At 42.0% G+C, this 22808-nt stretch overlaps 1 protein-coding gene across 1 annotated transcript in view; it reads left to right on the forward strand.

Moving 5' to 3' along the window:
• dnah10 (dynein axonemal heavy chain 10) overlaps positions 1 to 22808 on the forward strand; it is a 281462-nt gene that overhangs the window by 158556 nt on the left and 100098 nt on the right. The window contains exons 37-44 of the mRNA XM_073052027.1: positions 2153 to 2344; positions 3378 to 3496; positions 3644 to 3802; positions 4557 to 4692; positions 8836 to 8958; positions 10783 to 10917; positions 15014 to 15230; positions 22243 to 22362. Of these exons, the coding sequence (XP_072908128.1) occupies positions 2153 to 2344; positions 3378 to 3496; positions 3644 to 3802; positions 4557 to 4692; positions 8836 to 8958; positions 10783 to 10917; positions 15014 to 15230; positions 22243 to 22362 (1201 nt within the window). The remainder of the gene's footprint in view (positions 1 to 2152; positions 2345 to 3377; positions 3497 to 3643; positions 3803 to 4556; positions 4693 to 8835; positions 8959 to 10782; positions 10918 to 15013; positions 15231 to 22242; positions 22363 to 22808) is intronic.

Below are 22808 nucleotides of genomic sequence, written 5' to 3' on the forward strand. Positions count from 1 at the left end.
CACTGGAAAATTGCAAATGTAAGTAAGTGTATGGTAATGCACTTTGGTAGAAGAAATAGAAGTGTAGACTATTTTCTAAATGGGGAGAAAATTCAAAATTCAGTGATGCAAAAGTACTTGGGAGTCCTCATGCGGGATTCCCTAAAGAGTGCAAGTTGGTGGTAATGAAGGCAAATGCAATATTACCTTTCATTTTGAGGGAACTAGCTTATAAATGCAAGGATGTAAAGCTGAGGCTTTATAAAGCAGTGACCAGACTGCACGTGGAGCAGTTTTGGCCATTATCCAAGAAAAGATCCGCAGGCATTGGAGAGAGTCCAGAGAAGGTTCCAGGAAAGATTCTAAGAATGAAAGGGTTTATATATGAGGGTCATTTGATGGCTCTGGGTCTGTACTCACTGGAGTTCAGAAGAATGAGGGGGGTATCTCATTGAAACTTATCAAATATTGAAAGGCTTAGATAGAGTGGATGTGGAGAGGATGTTTCTTATGGTGGGTGAGTTTAGGACCAGAGGGCACAGCTTCAGAATAGAAGGACCTCCATTTACAATAGAGATGAGGAGGAATTTCTTTAGCTAAAGGGTAGTGAATCTGTGGAATTCTTTGCCAGAAACAGTTGTGGAGTCCAAGTCACTGGGTGTATTTAAAAGGGCAGTTGATAGGTTCCTGATTAATCAGGGTGTCAAAGATTACATTGAGAAGGCAGGGAAAATGGGGTTGAGAGGAAAAATAAATCAGCCATGATGGAATGGTGGAGCAGACTCGGTGGGCTGAATGGCCTAATTCTGTTCCTATATCTTATAGTCTTATTCCAGATTTAATTAATTACTGATTTTATATTTTCCAGCTACTGGGATTCCAATTCCTCTCTAGATTTAACCACTATATCACTTTACCCCTCCTTGAGATCTCAAATGTTATATTTTTGCAAAAGAAATTAATGAAATCGATCTGAATTAACTCATTAAGCAGTTGGGATAACGAACAGCAATTGGTTACTGTGAATAAAGATAAAGATTTGCTTTATTTGTCACATGCACATCAAAACATACAGAGAAATGTACTGTTTTGTAACAATGGCCAACACAGCCCAAGGATTGTGCTGGGCACAATCCACAAGTTCCACAATGCTTCCAGCACCAACCTAGCATACCCACAATTCACTAACCCCAACCATAATTACAGTGATCCAGGAGGAAAAAAGTCATAAATCACTCAGCGTGGAAAGAGGCTGTTCTGCCCCATACTTCCATGACAATCAGTGGGCACTTTTCAGATTAATCTCCTTACCCAACAGTTGATCCACAGCCAATCAGTGGACACCTGTCATATTAACCTCCACACCTAGCATCTGGACTACAGCCAACCAGTGAGCACCTTTCATGCTGACCTCATCATCCAGCACTTACTCCACCTTCCGTGTTAACCTCCTTCCCTGGCACTTGGCTCACAGCCCTCCGTGCTTAAGTGATTCAAGTGTTCATCTTGACGTTGGAGTGACCCAGCTTCAACCGTTCTCTTAGGCAATACATTTCTGCTACTCACTAGTTTTTGAGTCAATCTGAATCTCTTCCACCCTTCCCCTAAATTTATGTCCAGCAGTTTCATGTACCTCTGATATGGGGAGAAGTTTCCTACAGTCTATTCAGTATAATTTTATATACTCAATCATATCACCTCTTAACCTCCCTGCTTCAGGTAGAATAGACCCTGCTTCTCCAGTCTCTCCTTATAACTGAACTACTTCATTCCAGGCAACACCTTGGTGATCTTCTGTATACCCTCTGACTTAGGGACCAGTGTATTTGGTGGAAGGCAGGGTACAAACAGAAGTCTATGCCTTTACCTCACGTTACTAACTAGGCAGTTTCGCTGGATTTGAATGAGCTGCCCACTGTCATAGTTTCTGCTAATCCATGACCAGTTATCCTCATCACAGCTCCAAGCTTTTGAATTAAGGGAGTAAAGGAGAAGGATTTAGATTTGACTTAGTATGTAGATAACTTACTAAAATAAACATTAAATTTGTGGGAGATTAATTTTTTTACAGATATATTCAGTGACATACAACATACAGTTGCAAGATTAGTGTTAACCATCCTTGAAATTATGTCAAAGCAATCTGACTATGTCACTTGATTTGATCTACTAGGATGTGGTGCTGATGAGGGCACTGAGAGACATGAATCTCCCAAAATTCATCTTTGAGGATGTTCCCCTCTTCCTGGGCCTGATCACTGACCTGTTTCCAGGGCTGGAATGTCCTCGTGTCCGTTACCCTGACTTCAATGATGCGGTGGAACAGGTGCTTGCAGAGAACCATTATATTTTATTGCCAGTTCAGGTACGGCCAGATGTATTTCCCTTCTACTTCTCATGCTTCATTTGCAATTACATTAAAATTAAGCAATGATCTCAAAACAGTAAACTCTTTAATTCATTAGTTGTTTCTTTCTTCTCCTGGCAGCATATTGAGAGATTTCCGACATAGCAAAGTATGATTTGAACCTTTCTAACCGAACTGCAAAATAGCATAATGTATTCTGACTGACATTTAATATCTTCTTTTTTGATTTGTTAAACATGTTTATAATTTCCATTGTAGGAATTGGCTAAGCAAAACGTAAGAAAGATCTAGCTGAGGACACTGTCAAAGAAGGCTTTCTTCTTGATTAAGCATGAACTAATTCATGGATTGTATTTTGTAGGAATTGTCAGTCCTCTGCAAGATATAGTTAGGAGAGTTCCTTGTCTCTATCGAGAGAAGTCCGAGGAATCCTTCAGTATATGAGCGAACATTTATCCCTCATCTGATTCTCCAAAACAGAGAACAGGGAACAAGCCCATGCTATGTTGACCTAATTAAGCTAGTAATTAAGTGCCTTACTAAATCAATCCCTTTACTCCATTCTGCCTACGTAACATCTAATCCCTCCATTCATGTGCCTATGCAAGAGCCTCTCGAATGGCTTTACCATTTCTTAGATTAAGTTGATTAACTGATTCATTGTTTCTGTGATCACATGCAGAAATGGACTGCATGAAGTGGACTGCAGTTCAAATAATCTACAGCTGTCAAATATCACAGGGCAGAGAGAGTTCTTCTTCTATCCTTTAAAGTGGTGGCAATTCTATCCTGATGATTCATGAAGTGTACTCTCACAGAAATACCATGCAGTGCCTAAATACCAGATCCATCACACCTTGCGAACTTAACACATAACCCCACAGCCCTGGTGTAGGTTCTACCTAGAGCACCAGTCTGGAGCATTTTTGGCTTTTGTTCTAGCATTGAGATAATATGGAGTTATTCTTCCATATTTGGTGAAAATCCAAATGTATCTGGTGTAAATAGGTGAGAATCTGCTTTTCTACAGGTGGATAAAGTGGTGCAGATGTACGAAACAATGATGACTCGACACACCACCATGGTGGTTGGACCCACTGGAGGTGGAAAGACTGTGGTCATTAATACACTTTGCAAGGCTCAAACCAGGTGAGATCTAACACTGGCTGTTCTGTATTTAGAAGTCTGAAACCTTCACAGTCAGATGTGCTAATGCATTCGTGTAATGTAGATAGGGAAAATATTCCATAACCTGGTTTGGAAACAATGTCTCTTGGTTTTTCCTTTATCTTATAGAATGTCACTGGTGACAAAATTGTACACACTGAATGCAAAGGCTGTCAGTGTGATCGAGCTCTATGGAATCTTGGATCCTGTGACTCGTGACTGGACCGATGGAATTTTATCAAATATATTTAGAAATATCAATAAACCAACTGACAAGAAGGAAAGAAGGTAAAAATTCTGATTTAATAAGTTAAAAAAAAATGAATGTCCCATATCATTAAAATCAGAATGTCCCATATCCAAAGGCTCGTTCTGATGGGCTTAAAGTATCAATACATCCACTGATAATTGTTTGATAGAGTTGTTAATTGATACAAGGTTAAATTAAGAGATTTGCCTTGTCAATTTCCAAAGCAAATCTCTTAATTGGCCTCTGGTAGTAAACTGATAATCTACATACATGGGAAGTCAAAGCCAACACAAAATCAAAAGAGAGTGCATATAATAGGGCAAAAATTAGTGGGAAGTTAGAGTATTGGGAAATTTTTAAAAACCAACAGAAGGCAGCTAAAAAAGCCATAAGTGGGAAAAGATAAAATATGAAGGTAAGCAGGCCAATATAAAAAATAACACCAAAAGATTTTTCAGATATACAAAGAGTAAGAGACAGGCAAAGGTAGATATTGGACAGCATTCTCTTGCCTTCTCAGATTACAACAGTGGCCACACTGTTGGAAGGTTGTGTATCTTTGAAATTCTCTGCTCCTGTGAGCTGTTGAATAATCCAGCCGATTGTGGTACAAAACATCCTAGCTGTCATGCTTCTCAGCTGACAACAATGGCCACACCTTGTTGGCTGTACGACCTTTGAGTTCGAAACAGGTATTGTAAGGATACAGGTCCGCTTCTATTTCATTTCTCTTCACATTAGCAACTTGCAGTGAGGTATGGTGTTGGAAACATGATGGTATAACTTTTACAGGTATATTCTATTTGACGGTGATGTGGATGCACTCTGGGTGGAAAACATGAACTCTGTGATGGATGACAACAAGTTGCTGACACTGGCAAATGGAGAACGGATCAGGCTGCAGGCTCACTGTGCCATGCTCTTTGAGGTAATGTTCCAGCATATCTGTTCTGCAAGGAAGGCATCTTTGCCTTCAGGTCAGTAAATGAAGGCCAGCATTCTGAAGCTTCCCTCTTTCCCTCAGTGAGAAAGGGAGTGGTACAATTCCACATGGACACTATGGCCATGAAAGTGTGCCACGGCCTCTACCTCTTCAGGAGGCTAAGGAATTTCAGCATGTCCCTGTCAACCCTCTGCAATTTTTCCAGATGTACTATAGAAAGCATTCTATCCAGATGTATCATGGTTTGGTAGAGCAAATGCTCTGCATGTGGCCACAAAATAACTGTAACAAGCTATGGTCACAGCTCAGCCCATTACAGGAACCGGCCTCTACACTTTGGATAGTTTAGATAGGCACATGGATGGTAGGGTGTGTAGAGTGATGGTCCTGGTGCAGGTCGATGAGAGTAGGCAGTTTAAATGGTTCAACAAGGACTAGTTGGATTGAAGAGCTTGTTTCTGTGCTTTACATTTCTATGATTATGACTTCTCATTGCCTCAGAAAAGCAGCCTACAGCCTAAAGACTCTACCACCCTGAACACTCTCTTTTCCTCCCTTCCATTGGGCAGAAGATATAAAAGCTGGAAAGCACATACCAAGGACAACTTGTAACTCATATTTATAGCACTATTTAATGATTCCTTTGTACAACAAGATGAAATCTTGATCTCACAATCATTATTAATTGGCCTCATTCTCACTATGCACCTTATTGTCTACCTGCACTGCTCTTTCTCTGTAACTGTAACACTTCATTCTGCATTCGGTTATTTCCCCTTGTCCTGCCTTGATGTATTGATGTGATGAAATGATCTGTATGATAGCATTCATATAAAGCTTTTCGCTACGTCAGTACATGCGACAATAATTGTTCATTCGTAATGTGCTGTGTCGTATGACATGGACGATCATGGTCTTTCCATGACTATGATTGCTCTTGGCAAATTTTTCTACAGAAGTAGTTTGTCATTGCCTTCTTTTGGGCAGTGTCTTTACAAGCCGGTTGACCCCAGCCATTATCAATACTCTTCAGAGATTGTCTGACGTCAGTGATCACATAATGAGGACTTGTGATATGCACCAATTGCTCATACGACCGTGCACACCACCTGCTCCCTTGGGTTCAGTGATCCTGATCAGAATGGGATAAGCAGGTGCTACATCTTGCCCAAGGGTGACCTGCAGGCTGTTGGAGGGAAGGAGCACCTTACACCTCCTTTGGTAAAGAAGTATCTCCACTCCGCCACCCGAGCGACAAAAATAAACACAACATGCTGCAGCTGCTGAAAATCTTGAGCAACACACACAGAATGCTAGAGGAACTCAGCATGACAGGTAGCATCTATGGAGAGGAATAAACAGAAGGGCATTTGGAGGGTCTGCATGTTAGCACCATTATTAATGGGCAGCTGCGGGATTATGGGGGAGTAAGTGAGCGAGTGGAATTAATGGGAATGACACCGGCCCAACAGGATGCTTGACCTCCTGTTTTAAGGAAATGTGAGCAAATCACCTACCAATCTCCTTGGCAGTTGGATAAGCAGCTAGTGCTGGGGTATTGACTCAGTGGTTGTGGGATCTGGGAATACAAACCTGTGGGAGCTGGGAATACAAGCCCATGGGTCCTGGGAATACAAGCCCATGGGTCCTGGGAATACAAGCCCGTGGGTCCTGGGAATACAAGCCCATGGGTCCTGGGAATACAAGCCCGTGGGACCTGGGAATACAAGCCCGTGGGACCTGGGAATACAAGCCCGTGGGACCTGGGAATGCAAGTCCTTGGGACCTGGGAATACAAGCCCATGGGACCTGGGAATACAAGCCCGTTGGACTTGGGAATACAAGCCTGGTGGACCTGGGAATGCAAGCCCGTGGGACCTGGGAATACAAGCCCACGGGACCTGGGAATACAAGCCCGTTGGACCTGGGAATACAAGCCCATGGGACCTGGGAATACAAGCCCGTAGGACCTGGGAATACAAGCCCATGGGACCTGGGAATACAAGCCCGCAGGACCTGGGAATACAAGCCCGTAGAACCTGGGAATACAAGCCTGTGGGACCTGAGAATAGAAGCTTGTAGGACCTGGGAATGTCAGTCTGCGTGTTCTGCTGAGTTGTAGTGCTGCGTGGGCTATTGTCAGTGGTGTAGACTTGTTAAGAATTAAAATAAACAAGGTATCATTGCAGCATTGCTGCATGTTGCACCTGCAGTATGTTGCAGTTCATAGCGACAGCATCTGTGCGATGTGTCTGCTCTTCAGTTAACTCTGGCTCAGAGTTGCTAAGTCAGAATCCAAGATTCAGACACTGGGAGCACCAGAGAAAGGATAAGTCCACTGTAGCACCAAATTCTTTGTTACCTGCAAATTTGCTAATTGCTCTGTGTACATTCTCATTCAAATCATTAATATGTACAGCAAACATCAAAGATCCTTGCAGCACACCACTGATCACAACCTTCCAGTTTGAAAAACTATTCTCCACTACCACCATCTGAATCTTTCCACTAACACAATTTTGAATCCAGTTGGCTATCTCACCTTCCAGACTGGTCTACCATGCAGTACTTTGTCAAAGGTCTCACTAAAGTAGACGCACACAATATCTACTACTCTGCCCTAATCAATCGGGATTGACCACTTCAAAACCCTTCTGTTATTCTTTCCTGTGCACTAAACCATGTTGACATGGATAAAGGCATCTCTTGCCTTTATCCCAGTCCTTGCTTTTTGAAATAAAAAGACATTCTATCCCTCAGAATCCCTTCCAATAATTTTTCTACCACTGACCTAAGACTCACCAGCCTGTTGTTCCCTGGCTTATCCCTGAGCCCTTCTAAAATAAAAGCACAACATTAGCTACCCTCCAGTCTTCTGGTACCTCATCTGAGACTAGTGAAGATAGATAAATCTCTGCCAAGGCTCCAGCAATCACTTCCCTTGCTTCCTGTAACATCCTATAGTACATGTGGTCCAGCCCTGAGGATTTATGCACCTTTATGCATTTCAGGACTCGCACTACCTCCTCCTTCACATCAGTAAAACCTAGGAATAGGTTGTGGACTTCAGGAAAAGTAAGCCAAGGGAACCCACACCAGTCTTCATTGACGGATCAGCAGCGGAAAGGGTGAACAGTTCCTGAGTTCCTGAAGATCTATCCTGGGTCCAGCATTTTGACAGTTACAAAGAAGGCACCACAGTAGCCATATTTCATTAGGAGTTTGAGGAGTTTTGGTATGTCACCAAAGGCTCTCACAACTTTCTACAGATGTGCAGGGGAGAACATTCTAACTGGTTGCATCACCTTCTGGTACAGAGGGGCCTCTGCACAGGATCAGAAAAGGTGCAGAAGGTTGTAAACTCAGCCAGCTCTGTCATAGGCACTAGCCTTTGTAGCATCCAACTCATCTTCAAAAAGTGATACCTCAAAAAGGCGGCATCCATCATTAAGGATCCCATCACCCAGGACATGCCATCTTCTCATTGCTTACGATCAAGGAGGAGGTCCAGGAGCCTGAAGAGACACTCAACATTTTAGGAACAGCATCTTCTGTTCCACCATCAAGATTCTGAATGGCTAATAAACCGATGTGCACTACTTCTCTATTTTTACCCTCGCTTCTTGCGCTACTTAATTTAATTTTATATATATAATATTTTAAGGAATATAATGTTCACTGGTCAGGGTTTGCAGTGGGAATGCAGATGCTAGCACACTGTCTTAAATGTACAGACAAGTGCCTCAAGTGTACAGATTATCTAAAAATCTGCACCATGAATCTGAGGGTTCAACTCTGTGGAGGTACAGACAGTGAGAAGCGTAGTTCACAGTATTGCTGTAGAAGTCTAGTCTGATCGGGGTGCCATTCTGCACGTTTGATCCAAAATCAGGAGTGGGAGGAAAAGTAGGAATTTATTATTGATTCGACAAGCTGTTCCCATATTCTTAAATTTATAGTCAGATTTATTTATCATATGTACATCAAGACATACAGGAAAATGTGTCATTTGTGTTAACAACCAACACAACCTAAAGATGTGTTGCCACATGTTCTGGTGCCAACGTAGCATGTCCACAGTGTTCTGCTCCCCTGACCTTGCTCTTTCTTACTTTATGAGTTTTATAGGTTGGAGATTTACAGTACGCCTCTCCAGCCACTGTTTCTCGTTGTGGGATGGTTTATGTGGACCCGAAGAACCTGCGATACAGACCCTACTGGGACAAGTGGATCAATGAGAGGACCAGCAAGGTATGATTATTTTACAAACAGCTTTACAAAATTGGTCAGTGAAAAATCTGCAATAAACTCTAGATTCTATTTAACTGCTGAGCACATTTTGCTGAATGGATGAAACATTTAAGACTATAAGATATAGGACAGAATTGGGCGATTTGATCCATTGCGTCTGCTCAGCCATTTCATCATGACTGGTCCAATTTTCCTCTCAGCCCCAATCTCCTGTCTTCTCCCCATATCCCGTCATGCTCTGACCAATCAAGAATCTATCAACCTCTGCCTTAAATAGATTTGGCCTCCACAGCTGCCCATGGCAAAGAATTGCACAGATTCACCACTCTCTGGCTAAAGAAATTCCTCCTCATCTCCATTCTAAAAGAATGCCCCTCTTCTGAGGCTGTGTCCTCTGGTCTAAGACACTTCCAACATAGGAAACATCCTCTCTGCATCCACTCTATCAAGCCCTTTCACCGTTTGATAGGTTTCAATGAGATCACCCCTCATTCTTCTGAATTCTCGTGAATACAGTCCCAAACCCATCAAATACTCTTCATATGACAAGCCATTCAATCCTGGAATCATTTTTGTGAACATCCTTTGAATTCTCTCCAGTTTCAGCACATCCTTTCTAAGATAAGACTCCCAAACCTGCTCACAATACTCCAGATGAGGCCTCACCAGTACTTCAGAAGACTGAAGATTATATCCTTGCTTTTATCTAGTCCTCTCGAAATTTGCCTTCCTCACCAAAGACTCAACCTGCAAATTAACCCGTAGGAAATCCTGCATAAGGACTCCCAAGTCCCTTTGCACCTCAGATTTTTGTATTTCCTCTCCATTTAGAAAATAACCAACCTTTCATTTCTTCTGCCAAAGTGCATGACTGTACACTTCCCATCTTGCATCTGCCATTTCTTTTCCTATTCTCCTAATCTGTCTAAGTCCTTCTGTAGGCTTTCTACTTTCTCAAAACTACAGTACCCGCCCTTCCACCTATCTTCATATCATCTGCAAACTTTGCAACAAAGCCATCAATTCCATCATCCAAGCCATTGACATATAACGTAAAAAGGATTGGTCCCAACACAGACCCCTCAGAAATTTTATAACTATTTCTTTTAAAACCTTGCTGGTTTTAGAAGTATTTCAATCAGATTATTTGATTATCTTTATTAAAATTGATACCTTATATTAGCAAATATTTTCATTTATTTTGAATATTCAGTTATCCAGTATAACAAAGAATTTTATAATGACTTTTCCACATTGGTATATAAGAATAATCTTCCTTTTAAAAACAGTGGATTTGTTAAAACAAAATGATAAGATTTAATGATTGATTTTCAATATTTAAACCAGTTATTCCCTGTGGAATGAAGTGCATACAAGTGCAGTGCAGAGGCCCTGTCACATTACCAGTGATGCTGCCTTTCAGTTGTGATATTAAAGCAGGCTCTTTCTGCACCAGGTGAATGTATCAAATGCATGCCATTACTCTGTAGCAGGACAGGGAGTATTCCACTGTATCCTGCAAAATGTATATCCGTCAGCCAGTGTTGACCAGATCTCTGTCAGAGTCTACCGTGTGCAAAGTGGTTGTCATGTTTTTTAAAAGGATGACAGTGACTTTAATTCCAAGTTACATAATTGCGATAGATGCTGTGTGAGACAAGTCCTTGAATGCCGCAGTGGACTTTGTGTGAAGCCTGGGTTGAGGCTCTTTCAGATGTAAGGTGAGTAAAATATTAAGGGTTAAAGAAGCCAACAATGTTATGTAGTAGTTTGAAATCTCACATCCTTTATGATATGACTTGTAATTATTTCTGTTTACTTCAGCAAGAGCAGACTGACCTCTCCAAACTGTTTAACAAGTATGTGCCTCAGATCCTTGAATTGATAGTGGAGGGGATGTTGGATGGAAGGCAAGTTGAGAAGTTGAAAACAATAGTCCCTCAAACAGAACTGAATATGGTAAGAAGGTGGAAAGGTAAAGCATTTTGATGGATATATCAGAAGCGATTAACAATGGATGGGACTGGAGAAAATGATTACTGTCAGATACAAGGTTGATCAGAAAGCAGTGCAAATAAATTCAGAGATTTGTGATATTAATAGGTGCACCTGCTTTGTAACAATACAATGAAGGATTTCATTCTATTAAATGAGTTTTCTCCATCTGGTACAATTACATAAAACAATCAAAAGGCACTTCAGGTAGAGGATTATTGGCTCCTGTCAGCTTGCTCTTATCTATAATCATCAGGTTACACATTAAGATGTGATTTGATGTCTGTGCCTCCAGGAGGCTTAAAGGTATGATGGTATGATGCTGAGATACATCTTAGGATGTGCTGGACACATCATCTGTGATATAACCTGGGGTCATTGGGTGTTTCTGGTCTTCCAACATCAGACCCTCTCACCCAGGCGACCCAGCCAGGGTTGATCAGGTATGGCTTGTAAGATGCTTCAACTCTAGGTTTTTACTAACGCTTCTGCTCAACTGCTACCAAATTATGTGGAACTGCTGGTGATTGTCAGCAAAGTGTTGGAATCCATTATTAAAGACATACTATCAGTCACAGAGTTATGGCACACTCAAACAAAGTCTACAACCCACTCTACCCTTGCGGACCATTAGCTTCCATCTGTACTAATCCCATTTACCTTCACTTGGTGCAACATAGTTTCCTGGAAGATTTTGACCTGAAATATCCATCCATGAGCTGGCCTCCACAGCAAACTGTATTTCCAAATTCATCAATATCTGGCTAAAGAAATTTCTCCACATCTTTGTTTTAAATGGACACCTCTCCATCCCGAGGCTGTGCCGCCTTGTCCTAGACTCTCCCACCATGGGAAACATCCTTTTCACATCTACTCTGTCTAGGCTTTTCAACATTCAAAAGGCTTCAATAAGATCCCCCCCCCCCACCCCATCCTTCTAAATTCAGGCTCAGAGCTTTCAAACATTCCTCACATCATGATCCTTTCATTCCTGGCATCATCCTTGTGTACCTCCTCTGAACCATCTCCAATACCTCAGCATCACATCCCTGCTCTTGTATTCTAGACCTCTTGAAATGAATGCTAACATTGCATTTGCCCACCTCCCCATTGACTCTACCTGCAAGTTCACCTTTAGGTGAACATCTTAGATGTTTGGATTTTCTCCCCATTTAGAAAATAGTCTGCACATTTATTTCTACTAACAAAGTGCATGACCATGTATTTTTCAGCATGGTATTTCATTTGCCACTTTCTTGCCCATTCTCCTAATCTGTCTAAGTCCTTCTGCAGCCTACCTGTTTCCTCAACACTGCCTGCCCCTCCACCAATCTACATATTATCTGCAAACTTAGCAACAAAGCCATCTATTCCATCATCTAAATCATTGATGTACAGCATAAAAAGAACCATTCCCAACGCCAGCTCCTGCAGAACACCACAAGTCACTGGCAGCCAACCAGAAAAGGATAGTTTTATCCCCACTCACTGTCTCCTACTAACCATGCAGGTAACTTTCTTGTAATACCATGGGTTCTTAAATTGATAATCAGCCTCTTGTGTTGCACCTTGTCAAAGGCCTTCTGAAAATCCAAATATACAACATCCACTGCGTTCCCTTTATCTATCCTACTTGTAATCTCCTCAAAGAATTCCAACAGGTTCGTCAGGCAAGATTTTCCATTAAGGAAACCATGCTGACTTTGTTCTATCTTGTCCTGTGTCACAAGTACTCCATAAACTAATCCATAAAAATTGACTCCAACATCTTCCCAGCCACTGAGGTCAGGCTAACTGATCCATAATTTCCTTTGTGCTGCCTCCCTCCTTTCTTAAAGAATGGAGTAATTTTGCAATTTTTCAGTCCTTCGGAACCCTGCCAGAGTCCAATGATTCTTGAAAGGTCACTACTAATGTCCCCACAATCTCTACTGCTAACTCTTGCAGAACTGCAGTTCATCTGGTCTGAGTGACTTATGCACCTTTAGGATTTTTGGTTTTTTGAGCACCTTCTCCCTTGTAATAGTAAGTGCACTCACTTCTCTTCCCTCACACAGTTCAACACCTGGCACACTGCTAGTGTCTTACACAGTGAAGACTGGTGCAAAATACTCATTTAGTTCATCTGCCATCTCCTTGTCCTCCATTATTATTTCTGTGGCCTCATTTTCTAGTGGTCCTGTATCTACTCACCTCTCTTATTTTTTACATACTTGAAGTTTTTTCTAACCAGTTTGCTAATATTTGCTAACTTGCTTTCATATTTCATCTTTTCCCTCCTGATGATTCTTTAAGTTGCTTTCTGCAGGTTTAAAATCTTCCCAACCCTCTGTCTTCCCACTAATTTTACTTTGTTGTATGCCCTCTCTTTTGCTGTTACATTAGCTTTGACTTCCCTCATCAGCGACAGCTGAGCTGTGTTTCCATTTGAGTATATCTTTGTTTTTGAATTACGTCTATCCTGCACTTCCCTCATTTTCCCAGAAACTCAAGCCATTGCAGCTCTGCTGTCATCCCTGCCAGCATCTCCTTTCAATTTACTTTGACCAACTCCTCTCTCATACCACTGCAAAGATGAAATAGTTATATATTTTCATGTCAGGATGGTGTGTGACTAACGGGGAACCTGCAAGTACTTTTCCCATGTAGCTATTGTATTTGTCCAAGTTAATAGAAGTAACTTGAACATTATTCATGTTGTAGAAGGATTATGCAAGCAAGGAAAGAATTGTACAAAACTCAAAAGCCATAAAAAGAGCAAGAAAAACACTAAGCAGTACAGTATGCTTGCTTATTTTTGGAAAGAAAAGTTGGAACTTTGATGGAGATTTAGTGGATTAACTTACCCACTGAAGTTTCAAAGAGCAACGTGTTTAGGATTCTGAAAGGGATTGATGTGGTAAACATAGAGAGTCTATTTATTCCAGGGCAGCCATCTTAGGAGATGAGAAATATTACCAAGGACTGAGATCAGGTGTTCAAGAAAGCTGTGTCAGGTCAGGATTGAGAACTGTGGAATGTCGGACACAAAGAGAATCAGAGGATTGAATTGAATTGAATTGACTTTATTTCTTACATCCTTCACGTACATGAGGAGTAGAACATTTTGTGTAACGTCTCCATCTGAATGTGCAATGTGCAAATATAGTAATTTGTAATAAATAGAATGTTCAGTAAGATATGCAACAGAACAGTCAATATAGCCTAGAAATACAATTGTGTCAGCGTGAATTAATCTGTATAATGGCCTGGTGGAAGAAGCTGTCCCAGAGCCTGTTGGTCCTGGCCTTTATGCTGCGGTACCGTTTCCTGGATGGTAGCAGCTGGAACAGTTTGTGCTTGGGGTGACTTGGGTCCCCAATGATCCTTCAGACCCTTTTATGCACGTGTCACTGTAAATGTCCTAAATAGCGGGAAGTTCACATCCACAGGTTCACTGGGCTGTCCGTACCACTCTCTGCAGTGTCCTGCGATTGAGGGAAGTACAGTTCCCATACTAGGCAGTGGTACAGCAGGAAGCCTTCAATTGTGCCCCTGTGGAAAGTCCTTAGGATTTGGGGACTCATGCTGAACTTTTTTAACAGTCTGAGGTGAAAGAGGCGCTGCTGTGCTTTTTTCACTATACAGTCAGTATGTACAAACCAAGTAAGGTCCTCGTTGATGTGTATACCAAAGAACTTAAAGCTGTTCACCCTCTCAGCCAGATCCATTGATGTCAATTGGGGTGAGCCTGTAATGGATGGAGACAGTATTGCATCAGCTCTGATCGATTGAACAGCAGGGCTCTGATACTCTGAAGGGAGTGTAAAATAGCACGTAATGGTGGGGTGGGGTTTGGGGTTTCAGGGTAGGGCATGGAGTCTTAGGTTGCACAAATTTCAGTGATGTAGAGAATAAAGCAAAGTAGTAGCTTTACAATTCTGTTACCAATTACCATTTGCATACCATGATTGAAATTTCCAGTATGTTTTGTCTAACTACAAGCGTTTGTAGATTCAAACATAAATTGATGGTCTGCTGCAGCCAGAATTAAGATGTGCTTTGAATCATTTCCCTTTAGGTTACCCAACTCACCAAGATGTTGGATTGTTTGCTGGACAAAGAGGTGGATAGCTTTGAAGTACTAGAATGCTACTTTATTGAGGCCTTGTATTGCTCTCTGGGGGCCTGTCTTCTGGAGCATGGAAGGACAAAATTTGATGAGTATGTTAAACGTCTTGCCAGTATGTCAACAGTTGAAACTTCGAATGTCTTTGCTGGCCCAGGAGAATTACCTGGTAAGAACCTCATGCAATATTTTGTCATTCAACCGAAAACAGTATATATACTCTACATTGAAAAAGTAAGATTGCTGTAGACACAGGATAATGTCAGGTGGATTAGAAAATTCCATCCGGTTTGTTTTGCTTGTGGGATGTGGGTGTCACTGTTAAGGTTAACATTTCTTGCTGCCCTCTTGAATTGCTGCAGTTCCTACCTCTGTCTTATCTCTGAAACCTTCAGTTGGTACTCACCTAGATCTCTTACTCTGCCTCTTCATGCTGAGCTTGTTATACCTTTGGCTCCAACTTCTCAACCTCACATTCGACAATCAAAACAAATAATAACAAATGACCTAGCACACATAATCTCTGCCTATTCTCGCCAAAGCCTGTTGAGCCAAGGCTTGACCACTCTAACACTGCTTCACTCCAAGAATTACCACTCCCACAGTGAGAACTCTGCTTACACCTCACTTCTTTATATTGGCTTAAATATTTTTTTTTACACCCGGGATACCATTCAGCCTTTGAGTCAATACTTACTCTCAGAGCATTGCCACCAATCCCATCTCCTGCCTCATCTCATGTGCCCATCAATTAATGAACTACAGCACAGAAATAAGCTCCTCAGCCCATCAAGTCTGTGCTGAACCATTAAACTGCCTAGTCCCATCAACCTGCACCCACAACATAGCCCTTCATACCCCTCCCATCCATATATCTATCCAAATTTCTCTTAAATTTTGAAACCAACGCCATCTTCACCACTTCTGCTGGCAGCTTGTTCCGCACTCTCACCACCCTCTGAGTGAAGAAGTTCCTCCTCATGTTCCTTTTAAACATTTTCACCTTTCTCCCTTAATCCATGACCTCTAGTTGTAGTCTTAACCAAACCCAGTGGAAGAAGCCTGCTTGCATTTACCCTATCTATATCCCTAATAATTTTGTATACTTTTATGAAATCTCCCCCCAAATCTTCTACATTCTAAGGAACAAAGTCCTGACCTATTCAACCTTTCCCTATAACGCAAGTACTCAAGTCTTGGCAACAGCCTTGTAAATTTACTCTGTACTCTCTCATTACTTAAATCTTTCCTGCAGGTAGGTGACTAAAACTGGACACAATACTCCTGATTAGGCCTCACCAATGCCTTATACAATTTCAATATAACATCCCATCTCCTGTACTTAATACATTGATTTATGGCCAATGTACCAAAAGCTTTCTTTACAACCTTATCTACCTGTTATGCCATTTTCAAGTAATTATTGATCTGTATTCCCAGATCCTTTTGATCTACTGCATTCCTCAGTACCCTACCGCTCACTGTAAGACCTCCCAAAGTGCAACACCTTATACTTGTCTGCTTTAAATTCCACCTGCCATTTTTTCCAGCTGGTCTAGATTCCGCTGCAAGCTTTGATAGTCTTCCTCATTGTCCATGACACCCTCTATCTTGGTGTCATCCACAAATTTTCTGATCCAGTTTACCACATTATCATCAAGAATGTTTATTTGGATGACAAACAACAACGGACCAGCACACCACTAGTCACAGGCCTCCCGTCAGAGGCTTCTAAAACCGACCTCTGGCTTCTAACGTGAAGCCAATGTCTAATCCAATTTAATACCTCATCTTGAATGCCAAGCAAATGAACTTTTTTGACCAACCTTCTATGCGGGACCTTGTCAAAGGCCTTGCTAAAGTTCATGCAGACCACATCCACTACCTTGCCTTCATCAACTTTCCTGGTAACTTCCTCGACAAACTCTAAGACTGGTTAGACATGATTTAACACACACAAAGCCATGTTGACTGTCCCCAATCAGTCCCTGCCTATCCAAATACTTATTATGTCCAGTCTCTTACAATAACTTCCAATAACTTTCCCACTACTGATGTCAGGCTCATTGGCCAATAATTTCCTGACTTATTCTTAGAGCCTTTCTTAAACAACAGAACAACGTTAGCTATCCCTCAATCCTCCGTCATATCACCCATGGCTAAGGATGTTTTAAATACCTCTGCTAGGCTCCATCAATTTCTGCAGTTGCCTCCCATAGGGTCAGAGGGAACATGTTCTCAAGCCCTGGAGATTTATCCACCCTAATTTGCCACAAGACCTCTTCCTCTGTAATGGGTATAGACTCCATGACATCACTGCCATATTATATAGATTCAGTGTCCATCTCCTGCAAAGAATCTATTTAAGATCTCCCCCGTGTCTTTCAACTCCACACATAGATCACCACTCTGATCTTCCAGAGGACCAATTTTGTTCTTTGTTATCCTTTTGCTCTTAATATATTTGTAGAAGTCCTTAGGATTCCCCTTCACCTTGTCTGCTAGAGCAACTTCATGTCTTCTTTTAGCCCTGTTTGCCTTAAGTGTTCTCTTGTATTTCTTATACTCCATTAGCACCTCATTTGTTCCTACCTGCCTATACCTGTTATACATCTCTTTTTTTTAACCAGGGCTTGAATATCTCTCAGAAACCAAAGATCCTAACTGTTATCCTTGCTGCTTATTCTGACAGGAGCATAAAAACTCTGTACTCTCAAATTTTCACTCTGAAGGCCTCCTAATTACCAAGTACACCTTTGCCAGAAAACAACCTCTCCTAATGCACACTTTCCAGATCCTTTCTGATATCATCAAAATTGACCTTTCTTCAATTTGGAATCTCAACCTAAGGACCAGGCCTATGTTTTTCCTCGAAGCTAATGGCATTATGATCACTAGATGCAAAGTGTTCTCCTACACTAACTTCTGTCATCTGCCCTGTCTCATTCCCTAATAGGAGATCAAATATCACACTCTATCTAGTTCGGACTTCTATGTACTGATTAAGGAAACTTTCCTGATGGGACAAACTCTTTTCCATCCAGTCCTTTTCTAGTACGGGAGTCCCAGTAATTATGTGGAAAGTTACTATTACAACTTTATGTTTCTTGCAACAGTCTACGATCTCGCTACAAATTTGCTCCTCTAAATTCTGAGAATTGTTGGGTGGTATATGATATATGTCCTATTAATGTGGTTACTTACACCTTTCTTATTCATCATTTCTACCCATGAAGCCTCACTAAACGAGCTCTCCAGTCTGTCCTGACGGAGCATTGCTGTGACATTTTCACTGAACTAGTAATGCCAGCCCACCCCTTTAATCCCTCCTGCTCTATCACATGTAAAACAATGAGCTCCCAGATCAGTGAACAGCCAGTTCTGCCCGTCCTGTGACACTAATGGCTACAATGTCGTAATTCCACATGCTGAATCATGCCCTAAGTTCATGCGGCTTTCCTACAATACTCCTTGCATTGAAATATATGCAGCACATTAGTCCCACCACACTCGATCTTTCAATTCCTGACTTTTTATGTAGGCTTAAAAACATGTTTCTCCACAGCCACTCCACTATCTTCTGGTGCTCTGGTTCCCATCCCCCTGCAACTCTAGTTTAAACCTCCCCCCCCCCCCCCCCCCCACCTCACCTCCATACAGCACTAGCAGACCTTCCCACTAGGATATTAGTACCCCGTCCCTTCTGTATGTAGAACATAGAAATCTACAGCACATTACAGCCCACCATGTTCTGCCGACCATATAACCTACTCTAGAAACTACCCAGAGTTACCCTACCGCATAGCCCTCTGTTTTTCTAAGCTCCATGTACCCATCTAAGAGTCTCTTAAAAGACACTACTGTATCCACCTCCCCCACCATTGCTGGCAGTGTATTCCACACACCTACCACTCTCTGTGAGAAAAACTTATCACTGACATCCCCTCCGTACCTACTTACAAGCACGTTAAAACTATGTCCCCTCATGTTAGCCGTTTCAGCCCTGGGAAAAAGCCTGTGGCTATCTACACGATCACACCTTCTCTGGAAAAGACCCCAATGATCCAAAAGTCTTATGCCCTCCCTTCTGCAACAACTCCTTAGTCACATGTTAAACTATATGATCTTCCTATTACTGGCTTCACTAGGACATGGCATGAGTACCAATCCTGAGATCACAATGCTGGGGGTCCTCTCCTTTAGCTTAGCACCTAACTCCTTGGACTCACTTTTCAGGACCTCGTCACCCATCGTACACATGCCATTGATATCAGCATGAACCACAACCTCTGGCTGCTCACCTTCCCACTGAAGAATGCTGCTGACTTGATCCAAAATGTCCCTGACCCTACCACCCAAGAGGCAACAAACCATCCAGGATCCACAGAACCTCCTTTCTTTTCTCCTAACCAATGAATTCTCTATCACTACAGCAGGCTTCTTCTTCCCCCCCCCCCCTTCCCTTCTGACCAACAGAGCCAGACAATGCCAGAGTCCTGACTGCTGTGGCTTTCCTGTGTTAAGTCACGCCCCCCCCCCCCGATAGTAACCAAAGTGTCATTGTGGGAAATGGCCACAGAGGTACTCTGCATGGCTGCCTCTCCTCATACCCTCTTGTGATGATCACCCAGTTAACCCAGTTGCCTGTGTCCTGTACCTTGAGGGTAACTATCTGCATGTACACCCTGCTTGTCAACCCCTCAGTCTCCTGAATGATCCGGAGTTCATTCAGCTCCAAAATCTTAATGTGGACTGTTGGAAGCTCGAGCTGGATGAACTTCTTGCAGGTATAGTTATTAGTGGCACAGGAGATCGATCCTCCTGCCTCCCTGCACCCCAAAGGGGAATTGCTCTATCCTGCTTGGCATGCCCACTGCTCGAAATGTGCAATAAGAAAGAAAGAATTAATAATGAAAAAAAAATGTATCTATGTGCTGCGCCCCTCCTTGCCAGAACTTCTATGAGCCAAAGCCTCAACTCTCCACTCTTAACACTGGCCCACTCACACAATGGCCACTCTACTTAAACCTAACTCCTTTATGTTGGCCATTGCCAAGTGTCTTATTATATACAATCCAATGTTTCCTTGGGAGCTGTGGCAGTAAAATGTGTCAAATCCCCTGCTCACTTCATTTAAACTCTCCTATGCAATCTGGTGTCTCCTCAGGAACTGTGGCGCACAAAATGTGTCAACAGCCACCACTTGCTTCTTTTAAACTCTCTCCCTATATGCTCCCCCTTATTCTTTACCAGCTGTCTACATTAGGGGAATTTACAATAGCCAATTAACTGAACTGTTTTTGGAATCTGGAGGAAACTGAGGCACCCACGGGAAAACGATGCTGGGAGAATACATAAAGAATATCTTCATGTATTTAGGAAATGCAAATTTCCTAAAGGTTAATTTGCAGGTTGAGTCTGTAGTGAGGAAGGCAAATGTAATGTCAGCATTCATTTCAAGAGGACTAGCAAGGATATAATGTTGAGAATTTATAAAGCACTGGTGAGGCCTCACGGAGTATTGTGAGCTGTTTTGGGCCCCCTATCTTAAAACGGACGTGCTGAAACTGGAGAGGGTTCAAAAGAAGTTCATGGAAATGATTCCAGGATTGACAGCTTATCATATGAAGAGTGTTTGAAGGCTCTGAGCCTATACTCACTGAAATTCAGAAGAATGAGAGGTGACCTCATTGAAACCTGTCGAATGGTGAAAGGCCTTGATAGAGTGGATGTGGAGAGGATGTTTCCTATGGTGGGGGAATCTAAGACCAGATGATATAGCCTCAAAATAGAGTGGCATCCTTTTAGAACGGAGATGAGAAATAATTTTTTTTTTAGCCAGGGAGTGGTAAATCTGTGGAATTCTTTGCCACTGGCAGCTGTGGAGCTGTAAATATATATGTACAGTATATTTAAGGCAGAGGTTGATAGATTTTTGAGCATGAAGAGATATGGGGAAGGCAGGAGATTGGGGCTGAGAGGAAAAATGGATCAACCATTATGAAATGGCGGAGTAGACTTGATGGGCCAAATGGACTCATTATGTTCCTATGTCTTATGGTCTAATATGCCATCTCCATGTAGGCAGCACTGGAGATCTCAGGGGAACCAAGGTGATGCGACAGCAGCACTCTCTGCACAGCCACTGGTTCATGAACTGTGTTTTTCATTCAGCCCTTACTTTGGTATCTCAGGCTTCCTTACAATGCAGCAAGAATCTATTTGGCCCATTGAATGCATTGGTTCTCAGAGCATTGCCATCAGTCCAAGTCCTTCACTTCCTGAGGCTTGTTGTCTCTCACTTCCCTATCAGTCTCTCTCTGAACTATTCTGGGAGTAACTTACCTCAGAGCTTAACAGCGGGGTGCACAGGGGCCGGAAGAAGCTGGTGATATAGGGGAGGGTATGGAGTTAGTGAAGGCCACCAAGAAAGGGAGGAATGACAGCAGAGAAGGAGGCTATTCATGTTTGATCCCATCATTGGACATCAGTTAAGTGTAAGATATCAGCCACTTTGGAAAGCATCTTCATGCCTGTTATTATGACATCAAAAAACAAATGCAATTGGTTGATGTTAATAGAGTTATTCTCTTAAAATCATCCAAAAAGTTCCCAGTTTTTTTCACATGAGATTAGAATATTAGCAAAGCAAAAATGGGGGAAGGCCTCTGAGTGTTTGAGCAGGAAGAGATCTTTGTGTCCTTACAGATTATGCACAATGCTAACAGATGTGATAATCAATTAGGAAAGGGAATATAGAGAAGTCTTTCTGCAGTTTGCAGGATGTTGATGACACCACATACAGCATGGTGTCATTATTAAAAAAAGGATAAACTCTCATTGGAGGCAGTGCCAAGAGGCTTCCTGAGATCAAGGCATTATGTTTTATAAAGGAAGGCTGAGTAATAGGACTTGCAGTTTAGAAGAGTGAGGAGTAAGTTTAGTAAAACCTATAAGGTTCTGAGAACTTTGACAAACATGCTGAGAGGAGATTTTCCCTTATGACGAAAAGCAAAGATATGACTGGCTACTCCAATATGCTTCTACTGCTACCCCAATATGCTTAATTGACTGTTGACTCTATGAGTGGAGTGGAGCTTCCATTCCAGAAGGGGCAGGTTTTTGTATTTATATCTCTGTATGATTAGATGCAAGAGGCTGAGTTGTGTTGTTTATTACAGGCCAGCTACCAACTCTTTATGATTTTCATTTTGATGACAAGAAGCTGAAATGGGTTCCATGGTCTAGCCTTGTGTCTAAGTATATCCACAACCCTGAAGTAAAATTTTTAGATATTCTTGGTAAGTCATTGTCTTTCCATGTAACAGTTTGAATAGTTGATTATCAATGACAGAACCAAGGGGAGTGTTCATGGGTTCATTGTCCATTCAGAAATCTGATGGCAGAGGGAAAAAAGCTATTCCTGAAATGTTGAGTATGTGTCTTCAGGCTCCTTTACCTCCTCCAGCAATGAGAAGAGGACATTTCCTGAGTGACGGGGTTCCTTAATGACAGATGCCACTTTTTTGAAACTTTGCCTTTTGAAGATGTCCTGCATGCTGGGGAGGCAAGTGCCTATGATGGAGCTGGCAGAGTTTACAACTTTCTGCAGCTTATTCCAATCCTGTGCAATGGCCCTCCATACCAGATGGTGATGCAACCAGTTAGAATGTTCTCCACAGTACGTCTGTGGAAATATTTGAGTGTCTTTGGTGACATACCCATTTTCCTCAAACTCCTAATGAAA

This window comes from Hemitrygon akajei, chromosome 7 (genome assembly GCF_048418815.1).
Source record: "Hemitrygon akajei chromosome 7, sHemAka1.3, whole genome shotgun sequence".
NCBI lineage: Eukaryota > Metazoa > Chordata > Chondrichthyes > Myliobatiformes > Dasyatidae > Hemitrygon > Hemitrygon akajei.